This window comes from Haemaphysalis longicornis, unplaced genomic scaffold (assembly GCF_048455015.1).
Source record: "Haemaphysalis longicornis isolate Haplotype H1 unplaced genomic scaffold, Haemaphysalis longicornis Haplotype H1 scaffold_4, whole genome shotgun sequence".
NCBI classification, from domain to species: domain Eukaryota; kingdom Metazoa; phylum Arthropoda; class Arachnida; order Ixodida; family Ixodidae; genus Haemaphysalis; species Haemaphysalis longicornis.
This window is the reverse complement of record NW_027526361.1, coordinates 223,291,879-223,303,207: the sequence shown is the minus strand read 5'-3', so window position 1 is coordinate 223,303,207 and position 11,329 is coordinate 223,291,879. Positions and strand designations below refer to the sequence as shown.

Here is an 11,329-nt window from a genome sequence, read left to right as displayed (position 1 = left end):
CGGTATCCTGGATGCGTTAGGTGTTTCAAAGTGATCACAGCTAAAGGATACATGCCGCCATCTAGGAGCACGTTTGAACATGCGTCTGCGTGCTTCCAACACTATATTTAACACAGCTGAAGAGGTTGTCTTGTGTGTAGTGGTTGTATTTCTGGATAGAAAACTTGCGAAACCGAGTTAGAATCCCATGAGTTCTGTTTTTTTATTGCTTGTTGTATGTGACGGATAATGCTTTTTTTTTACTCTTCAAGTCTGTTTATGGCACCTTTCTGCATTGAAATCGGATTATCGGTTTTTGTGTTTTCTTGTGCTTGTAAAGTTTGATTGCAGACTTCTTAAATATCCACACAAAATCAAAGGTTATATTGATTAAGCACGCCAACGAACGTGGGAATTGAGAATGATGTTTTAAACAGATTGGGAGGAATACCACTGAGTGCTTTGCAAGTAATTTTCTTGGGTAATCATTTAAATAAAAGGTTATTGGTTTATATTTACAGAAGTAAATTTTGATGCAGTATCAAGACTTGCAGTAAAGTATAAATGAAAGTAATAATAATTGCAATAGTAAAATATGGCTGATTTTTAAGACATATGGTTGGTAAAGGCCAAGATGAAACATTTAAACATTCTAATTAGAACTTCCCTGTGTTAAAAACGGGAGCCAGTACGGCCGCCTCAAGTTGGTAAAGTATAGGAAATTTTCGGGATGTGTGGAGTGGTTTTCGGATGGGCCCAGAGGCGCTTTTATCTGGTATATGGCCGGTGGAATCGGATGAGTGCCGGACACAGTGGCTGGCAGCGACCTCTGATAAGATGGCGATACAGCTCATGACCTGGCCGATTAGCATGAGGCTAAAGATTGCGCTGACATCGGTGAGCTTGAGGTTGACGGCGGTAACGCCGAATTCCGCAGTCTGGGTCTCTCTCTGCGCCGATTCCACTGTCTTCCGCCTCCACTCCTGAGGAATGCCACCTTCCCACAGCCAACGGAGCCTGCAGTGCCGCGAATAAATGTCATCATGATACACTATATACGTTCTTTGAGTGAGAATGCACGATCACAAACGAACAACCACTCGAAGTTTTTGGTGCACAGCTTTCATAATTGTGCTCATTATGGCCTTACTTAGGGCCGCTTTACTTTAATATGTTTCTATGTTTTGGGGTGCCGGGTACTCCCACATGCCGCCGTGTCTCCCTCCAGACTCAGTGCTCTAATGACGTTACTGTTACCCACCCATGCTGTTTGCAACGAATGGGTACTGGCTAACTGTTTTACACAAACGTAGATGAGGGTCCTTCTCTCAATGTCATTTGCACTGATAATTAACAGGAAGCTCGCGATTCATTTTTTATAAAATTTTATCCCCAACACTGTGAACTCGTTGTCAACTCGAAAAAATTTTTTAAATTCACTGAGTTATTACAGGTTTTTTTGCGACAAAATGCTGAAATAAATATTACTGATTGGATTGATCTACGAGCTAGACACATACTAAGAAATCGTGAAAACTGTAACGTTGTCCTCTGTTCAGACTGACCTTATTAGGTGTTGGTAATTTTCCCAGTTCTACATTCTACGGATTTTTACATAATACTGCTGCATCAACATTTTGACAGTGCAATCAGTATGAAATATCTACAACACGCGTCATATTTATCAGCATGTTGAAGCCATCGGAAAAATACCTTTTGTGGATGTGTTTGATGATATTCTTGTCTACGCTTCGCCGCACAAACATGCCGGACGCACTGCTGATGAAGAAGTCGTTTCCCAAGTAGAATTCTCCTTCGAAACCATTCGGGTATAGACGCACCAGCGTTCCCGAGAGCATGAGTTCGTCGCAGAAGAAGACGGCCTTCCCTTCCAATATCATGTCGAAAACTGGCTTTGTAAACAACTTGGCAGCCGTTGTAACGCCATATAAACGGAGAACTTGGCTCCAGTAGCGCTGGTACACTTCTTTAGTCGAATTCTGGATGCAAAACAAGATAATTCGTTGCACTAGCATAATGTATAGTATGGCATACGCCTGCGTATCAAATTTCCAGCAGATACGACCCATAATATTTCAACTACGAATCATAATAGAAGAGTTATGCATGCCAAGGTACCTATTCGTTAGAAAGGAGGGCTCATTTTTATTGAGCTGCACTAATTGTCAGGTTTTTATATTTGCTGTTTAAGTTCTTCTCATCAAGGCCGCTTAAAACATTTATGAACGTAGCGTCCTTTTAGCAACCTTATATAGAGCGTTTATTAGGTTTTTACTAAACGTCACTGCCAGACGTGTTTAGTCCTCATCACTAATCGCGATTTAGGGGAAGGGAAGTGCCATAGGACTGTCCTTACAGAGTTATAACAAGATTGTAGACAATTTTAATTAATTTATTCTGTAGCACTTGCAGCTTTAGATCTATTGAACCGGGCATTAGCAAGTAAACAGTCAAATGAAGCATATGCTAAATACCCCGCATTAGCGTACAAATGAAGAATAAAAAGCCAACCTTACCAGTACAGCCAGCTCGGAAAATGAAAAACTAACACGACTAGGCAACGTCAGGAAGTGACTAAGGCATAAATGAGTTGCAAAAGTAAACGGAGGCTGACGTTGAGTCGAACTGTGTTAAAGAAAGGACGATATTAGGAGATGAGAGGAGGATAGTTTTCAAAGACTTACGTGACTTTTTTATTTATCTATTTATTTTTATTTCTTGGCAAAACCAAGGGGAGGCTGAGGCTAAAGGCGAACGTGGCTTGACAGAGGCCTCAGCCACCCGATTTGCAGCGTACATAACAACACGTCTGTTCACAAATTTAAGCATAATAGCACAATCGTAATAGAGAAATAGCACAAACCAAAGTGATTACTACATTTTCTATGTATTATACAAACCATAGGTCTAAAATTCACAGAAGGATCACAGTGTACACATAAACGGAGAATTCGTACGCATGAACTTTCATCAGTCACACTACTGTGTCACAATTACGTGTTAATGTATTTTTGTTTGTATTGTTTTTAATTTCTACATTTAGTGGAACATGTAGACATATCCTTCATACCCTTAATTATATATCAGTATTGCAAGCGTTTTGCTTAAGTAACACTTCTTTGACCTGTTTTTTAAACGTAAGTTCACTGGCGTCGAAGTTAAATTTTTCTCCCAATTTATTTAATATCTCAGTTGACTGGTACAGGAAAGATTGCTCACCATAGCTCATTCTTACTTTTGGAGTGTGCCGTATTGTATGCCTGAGATGGTAGCCAGAAGTTTTATTGTTAACTTGATTGTGGGTCTTTTGCTTATAAATGGTGTGCAGAACCTTCATGTAATAGATTTGGTCAGTTCGAAGCATTGAATATTCAGTAAATAAACTTTAAAAGGATGTTTGTAACGTTTCGATAGGGCATAGAAGCACACGCGGCTGTTTTTGAGCTATGACAGATGCATTTTGATGGCTTTAAACAGCCCAGCCTTTCCAGCAAAACACGAATTGTGAACAAGGTATGAAGGCGTGATTATGCAACATGATGAAAGACTGAGTACGTTTTGAGACTATTTTAGGCAGTAGAGCTTATTTTATGTCCTTTGTGCGCTGTTCTAAGCGAGTGCTGTGGTTTTATGGCTCTTCGACGTATACAAGTGACCAAATATGATTTGTCCTTTTCGAGGTCTCATAGGTTTCTGGTGGTGGAGTCCTGCAAGAAATAATGGAACCACTCGTTTTCTATTCATGGAGAATTGCACCACGATCTTTTAACCGCTAAATTGCCAGTGAAGAATTTCCGCTGCTTCAGGATAAGTTGTGGTTTTTGTTCTCATGCACCACAAACCTTTGACGTCTACTTTTGCTCGCAACTGCTATTCACATCTTCCACACAAGCTTTGACAACCTGACCGTATTTCGAAATTCACGAGTCATATACAAAATAAACATAAGAAAGACAACTCCGTTCCGGACGCTCTGTCCTGTATTTGTGTGAATGCGAATTCCATTCAGCTTCATGTCGTAGACTTTCACGTCACGGCTTCGGCAAAGTGGGCCGGCAAATCATTCAGCGATTCTTGGTTCTCCAAGCATCTCTTGCCTTCGAAAGAGTATTACTGCCATTATTTGACATAACTATCATTTGTTGCGCATGCCCTTGTCACGGCTACCGATAGATGTCTTGAGAATTGTTCTGGGCTGTTTTCACCGCTCTACACTTTTCGTCACCTATTTGCATTCGCGTGAGTCAACGCTTAGTTAATGCGTGGCACAAATCGGCCGCTATGAAGATCAAAATCTCTATTGTTCACGCCATTCCCCAAGCTACCGCATCCGACAGTGCAACTTAACAGTGCAGCTCATCCTGGAGCATTCACACCTCACCAACTCGACACTGATATCGCTGGTCGTGTTCTTTTTCTAGATGTGCCCGTTACGTACCTACCTGGAGTCACCAGTACATACGGTGTCCTGAGTATCTTCATCGCTGAGACATCACGTCGCGAAAGGCTTTCGGTGGTCTCATACAAAGGCCAGCCGCTCGGTTATTTCCACGACAATCAAAAACAATAGGGACCCCAGTTTCAGCCGTTTTATTATGTGACCTGTGTGGCATATTTTACATAGCATAACTAACCCCCAGCATACATATTGATTTACAGTGGTAATGTGAAGGGTTTCGACATTTGGGCTTCGAAATCAAAGATTACGTCGAATTTTTCTACTCCGTATGGGGATATGCTAACACTTGTTTTACCCGGCTTCCTTACAGCGTTGGGCCGCGATGCGCCATGCTATACTGTTGAGCTGGTTTGAAGCACTATACTGGAACTCCTTAGTTCCTTGCTCGCCAAATCCATTCCTTTTAAGATATACGTGACTGTGCCAGTGACCTCAGGGCTGCCTGTTCCACTATTTTATATCATGTCTGCGGTGCCATCAAAGTCACAGTATTTCGAACTGCATTTTATAACATAGAACAATGTCATGCTTTCTGCATCACCTGCCAACCTCTGGAAGTGTTTACAAGATGTAAATTACCTTTGGATAATGTCGCGCATACCAATATATTGAACTGAAATTTCTCGCTTCCTTGCTTTCTTGCTTGTTTTCCAAGCATTCATCCATCAACTTTTTCAACGTTCTTGCTCCATAACGCCTTCCTCTATGTTTTTCAAAATATTCAGCATTAGCAGTTCATGATATATACCGTTCATTGTTTGCACCTACTACGTCTAGATTTCCCTTACTAAAAGTATTTATCAACGGGCTAACCGCTATATTTTTTTAATATTTCAACCAATATATGCAGAAATAACCTCATACCAATTGCAAGAATGTGATATTTCTGGTTTAGGGCTGGCTGGCAAAAATTCTAGTTTGTTACAATTTTGTTCCCCCAGGTAACGTTTCTGCAGCCTCCTGGCTGCTTAGCTTAAATTGCAAATTTTCAAGGGATATTTTGGAAAACTATAGACATAACAACGGTACCCTACACAGACCTCAAGCCACGCATAAGACAACACTTGCGCAGAACATGGCAAACACACTAGAATGAACAGAATGACAACTAACTACATCTAATAAAGCCACACTTGTGACGGTACACAGCTGACTCACACGACAGACACACGGAAGTCGCCTTGGTTAGGCTACGGATAGGGCACGCCCATGCAACGAACTCGTATCGGCTCACGGGATCTTCCAACACCCCAGTGCAGCAGGTACCGAGAGGCCCTATCCGTAGTTCACATACTCATTCAATGCAATGCGCTCGACACCACACGACGCAAACATTTTCGTGAACTGTACAGACAACACATCCGGCTACACCCATCGCACATCTTGGCCGAGAATCCACTGTGTGCTAACAAGCGTTTATTTTTCAGTTTTTATCAGACGTCAAGTTTTTACAGCTGCTTTCATATCATGCATAATCATCCTGGCCCTATACACCAGCCATCTTTACGGATTCGCTTCACTTTTGTTTTTACTGCGACAATTTAGGATTTAATTGTACATTCGTGTCACCACATAACTGTCTTTGGCGCTCTTTGCCCTTGCGCCATTAAACTCAAACCATCATCATCATATTTTGGAATACTAAGAGGTTTAATGAAATATATTTTCACGATACTTCGGTTACTGTTAACCTGCTTCTTTTCGACTCAAAGTCTCACCTTTAAAATGGTCTCAGAAATTGTCCCAGTGATGACGAAGGGCTTGATGTCTGGGCGTTGAACGACGTCTTGCAATGTACTTATGCGTCCCGTATGGTCTTTGACCATAACGCCTGCCTTCATGACACCTGTGAATCCTGTCATCACCACCATCACCACGATCCACCAGCAGGAAGCAAGCCATCGGCCATGTGACGCCGTTTGTGGTTGCGGTGATGCTACGGGGGTGATCACATTTAGTTGGAGTCACAAAAAATAAATCGGTACCAAATACACGTAATTTTGTATATATAGGTAGCCTATAACTGCCTAGAGGGGAACGCAGGTTCATTTCAGGTTATTTCCAAATGCGCATCTTAAACCTTTCTGGAAAAAGTACCTGTAGAGCTTATATATGTCGCGCTAATTAAGGTTGAAGGTACTGCATAAACACCTTTTCGGATTCTTTCTGCACGGCTGATGTACTTCACCATCCTACATTTTTTATAGTTCTTATGGCCGAAGTTTTTCTCCAGCATTTCTGTGTTGGTTCAAATGCCGGCATTTTTATTAGAATAAATAGGTTTTACTTGGAGATTTATTGGCTCAAGTGGTGTTTTTTTAGTTAGAAACTTAAGTAATGGGAATAGAAAGCGTCTCGCAGTGTTTTCTTGTTAGTTTGCTCACAACATCACGGCGCTTGGGATTAGTTTTCTCTTCGGGAATGCTCAGAACGTTTTTACGAGCGTAAGAATGCGCTGACTACCTGGCTTTATTTGCATCTCTTCAGTACCTTCACTCAGGCCATGGCACATAGCAACTAATATTGCGCTATTCGTAGAGCACTTCGAAATTTGAAGGGTAACAGTGAAACAGGAACAGAATTTTGTGTAAGTTTATAATGTTCGGGCGCTATGAGCTGCTTTTGATAAAATACAGTTATTGAATACAAACAGGGAGGGTTCATGGATAGGGCTGCCCATTAAAAAGCTGTTTCTGTGGCCTTCGTCATGAAATGTTATAATGCATATTTAGGATCATTTCCACTGCATGGAAATTATCAATAAATTATCAATTATCCTTGGAAAAGGTCAACCAAATTTTCTACATGACGCGACACTTAGGAGTGCACTGCCGTTTTCTCTCCAGAGTTTTGTATAGCAGGTTCTCCAGAGTTTTGTAGCAGGAAGCAGGTTTGAAGCACTACACCTTTGTACAGCCAAATGCTCGTCATACCTTGTGTTACGTATCTTTAGGCGGCAGTCTTTTGGTGTCTTTTGCGATTAGGCCCAGTTAAAGGCCAACTGCAACAAAACTTTACCTGCCCCAAACTCTGCTTCAAAGTGCGGTATACACCTCTAAAGTGCCTTGCAACCTAACTTTACAGTCCACACGAGCGCAGTATTTTTATTCAAGCCGTTTGAAAACACGCCGCTTCATCTAAGGGAGCACCTGGCGGAGTGTCGCCAGAACTGGTCACCACTGCGGCAAGCTTCCGGTAGTTAAGTTACAGTCAGAACCAACGCGCTGCCGTCATCTCTCCTAAGTGGCTCTTTTACGTGCGGTCTCACAGGAGCGAGCAGCGTAATTCATGCATCTTTCTAAAATAATTGCTTTCACGCATTTCCAAAGCGAGAAGCTGAAGAAGCTCTGGGTTGGCGAGAGGAAAAAAACAATTTCGAAGAGTCACAGTGCGTGTGCGCTTGCGTGCGTGTGTGCGTGTGTGTGAGTGTGCGCGTGCGTGTGCGTGTGGTCGTGTGCGTAGGAGTGCATGAGTGTGTGTGTGTGTGTGTGTGTGTGTGTGTGTGTGTGTGTGTGTGTGTGTGTGTGTGTGTGTGTGTGTGTGTGTGTGTGTGCGTTCGTGCGTGTACACACGCGTACACGCCCACACGCACACCGCAGTAATGCTAAACCAGGACTTGTTTGTCCGACGCGCAACACTTGCATAAGCAAACGTTGAGACACCTGAAGAAGAAGAGGTGTTGACTGCGCCTCATGGAGGATCTTGTTGTTTCCAGCTGTTCGAGGAACGCCAAGAGACAGCCTAAGCCATTTCCTGTGTAAGGATTCTAACCGCTCGTATTGTGTCTCTGGAGGCGATATGAGAGGAAGCTGATAGAGCATGCGGTTCAAGATCAAGGCTTCGTGCAACTTGCCATAGAGGCTGGGTGATTTCCCTACGCCAGAACGGCAATTCCCCGCAGTACATTAAGTTCAGGCGCCACAGAGTAAACCAGAGTCGATCGCCTTTCGCCAATTCAACCAATGGTCGAGAACACTTCCTAGAAATCGTACATGAATAGCTTGGCGGATGGGGATGCCGTTCGGTTCTATCCTTCGACGTGCAGACCTGCGTCGAACACCAGGAAATAGAACAAAACACTATTTCTCTTCTGACAGCGTCAGCCCACCTGTTGAAAGATACCCTTGAACAGACGAAATAGCATGTTGTGCTATTACACGCAAGCGCTTTGTCTGGTATCCGGTGAGCCAGATGCAGATGTCATCCGCAAATATTGGCTTACGAGCTTTTGACCGATGATTCTTCAGAGTAGAAGGCAGGGAAGCCATGGGCACATTGAAGGGAATGGGCGACAGAACACTGCCTTGGGGTACGCCTCGTACTACTGTTCTTTTTGAGCTAAAAACATTCTTTATCCGCACTTGCATGAAGCGTTCGGTCAAGAAGACTCGAATGAAGTGGAGTAGGTGTCCTGTCACCTTCATTTGTTGCAGACGACTGAAAATAGCACTTCGCAGGACACAGTCGTATGAGTTAGCCAATCAAGAAACACAGCAGCGGTGGACAAGCCATATGCTCTATACTGTTCCAAGTGGCTGATCAAATCCAGTACACTATCTTGGACGCTCAGCCATCGGCGGAAGCCGGTCAATGAGGTAGGAAGCTTTTTCCGATGCTCTAGCCACCACATCAGTCTGGCACACAGTAGCTTTTCCATGAGCTTTGAGACACAAAAAGTAAGCGATACCGGCCTGTATGATGAGAGGTCTGGTGTATCCTTGTTAGGTTTATGCACCGGTACCACCCAGACCCACTTACACGATGACGGAAGGTCGCCTGTCGTCCAAATATGGTTAAAAAACTCTCGACACTTTTCTGGGCCTCCAATGGCAAGTTAAGTAGCATTTGGTTCGTGATGCCGTCAGGGCCAGCTGCACACCGTTTCCGTAAGCTAGCAAGGGCTGTTTAAAGCTCCCTCAGTGTGAATAGGGTATTCATTGCTGAAACTGAGGAGTAAGCGCAAGCCGTTGATGGACTACTGCGTAATTGCAGTGACACGTCTGTTACGAATGGTGATATCGAAGATGCGTACACGTCAGCGAACTCCTCAGCCATAGATGGTAAAGTCTTGCCTTTAATTAAATAATTAAAGCCATTTCCAGACGGCTTCACAGGGCGAGTTTTGCCAGGAAGGCAGTTCACCACTCCCCAGATACGTGGCGATGGTGTAAATACACTTAATGTTGCGCAAAATGCCTCCCATTGGTTTCCCCAGAGTTTATTTGTCTAACGCCGAATGGCTGAATTTCACCTATTGAATGACGTCTTCGATGCTAAATCTTTCGTCCGCGTGAGTTGACGCTCCGCCCTTCGTTCCGCACAGAGGTTTTTAAAAGTGAGGGACCGGGAAGTGCTTCGGTATCTTGAGCAGCGTGGTCGCTGCTTCCTTGCTTGCTGTCATGGTGTCTAATAGGTTGCCCAAAGCCTCATCTAATTCCTATCGGTACTTGTCCCAGTTGATAACCTGGACAATCTTAGAAGCCCGTAGTCGATATCCTGCTGCGTCAATAAAGAAATGGTAATGATCACTACCCATTCTATCAGGTGCCACTCTCCACCCTAACTGAATATTGCCGTGAACCTTGCATTGGGTTTGTTTGTTTATGTTTTGTTTTAGCCACCCGGCTGTGCCGGTCTGTGTTAAATCTGTGCCAAATGAAGCGCTTGCTCCATTCTTTATTTTTATGCCGCACGTGTTATCTGCTTTGATAGGGAGAGTGTTTCGAACTTACTTCAACAGCCTAGAATAATCTTCTTTGATCTGCAGTGTTCTGGATGTAATTCGACGGTTCGAGAAACACTCGCGCCCAAAGATAAATTCCCGCACAGCCGACGCCGCGGTATTCAACTCCCCAACGCTCGCTTGCGCACGCCACTTTGTTGACTGCTGCTTCGCCGCCTGTGTATTCCTTGAGTTGTTAGGAGAGCACAAGTTCACTCCACTGAACTTGTTTACCTTGAAGACAACTGTGTCGTCTTTGGCTTCGTGACATCTGTCGAGGTGCGCTGTACATGCACCCTAAACCCTCTTTCAGTGGTCAACGAAGCCCAACTCGTGCCAGGCGCCACCAGCAAGGCCAAAAGCCAAGTTCAGACTACTGCCGGATAAATTGAAGGCGGAAGACGTGACAACTGGTGCCATGAGCAACGCATCCACGATGACCAACGCAGCGAGCTCTCCTGTAGTTCTGCAGCAACCCCAGAAGCCACCATCATTGCACGGGTCACCTACGGAAGATCCTGAGGAATGGCTGGAGCATCTCGAGAGGGTCCCAGCGTTTAACCAAATGGGATGACCACAAAACACTCAGGCAAGTGTTTTTCTATCTTGAAGACTCCGCACGCATTTGGTTCGAGAACCACGAATGTGCACTGACGAACTAGGAGTTATTCAAGACCGAACTTTCGAAAACGTTCACGACTCTGGTACGCAGGGAACGGGCCGAGCAGCTGCTTCAGACACGCACGCAGCATCCTAATGAATGCGTGCACGTGTTCGTTGAGGAATTGAAGCGAGTTTTTCCCGTCCGTACCCAGAAATGAGCGAAGAAAAGAAACTAAGGTTTCTGATGCTAGGGGTTAAGCAAGAGCTGTCGCCGAACTGTTGCCGAATTAGATGCTGAAGTGGCCGCGCTGGAGAACACGCTTGAAATACGAACGAGGCAGTACGACCGCCCAATCAATGCTTGGGTTTCGGAGACAGTTGGTTGCAAGTGTATTAGCCTCGACACACTACGCGAGACCATCCGTGCAGTGGTGAGAGAATTGCTTCGAAAACTTTTTCCAATGACGCCAGAACCTCAAGTTGCCTCCCTGACCAACGTTATCCACGAAGAAGTTCAACACGCTTTTGGGACTTCTAAACCGTCC

At 44.1% G+C, this 11,329-nt stretch overlaps 1 protein-coding gene across 3 annotated transcripts in view; it reads right to left on the bottom strand.

Moving 5' to 3' along the window:
- Positions 1-218: 218 nt before the first annotated feature.
- The window catches only part of LOC144178084 (glutamate receptor ionotropic, delta-2-like), a 36,857-nt gene continuing 25,746 nt past the window's right edge, over positions 219-11,329 (bottom strand). For 2 of the 3 annotated variants that reach the window (XR_013323939.1, XM_077705611.1), the window contains exons 5-6: positions 6,178-6,395; positions 219-996 (exon numbers count right to left, since the gene is read on the bottom strand). Coding sequence is in view for 2 of the 3 variants with exons in the window: in XM_077705611.1 (XP_077561737.1) it covers positions 856-996; positions 6,178-6,395 (359 nt within the window). In the remaining variant the exon portion in view is untranslated. Of the gene's footprint in view, positions 997-5,410; positions 6,396-11,329 lie in introns of those variants that run through there. The other variant, XM_077705612.1, reaches the window with a different exon arrangement.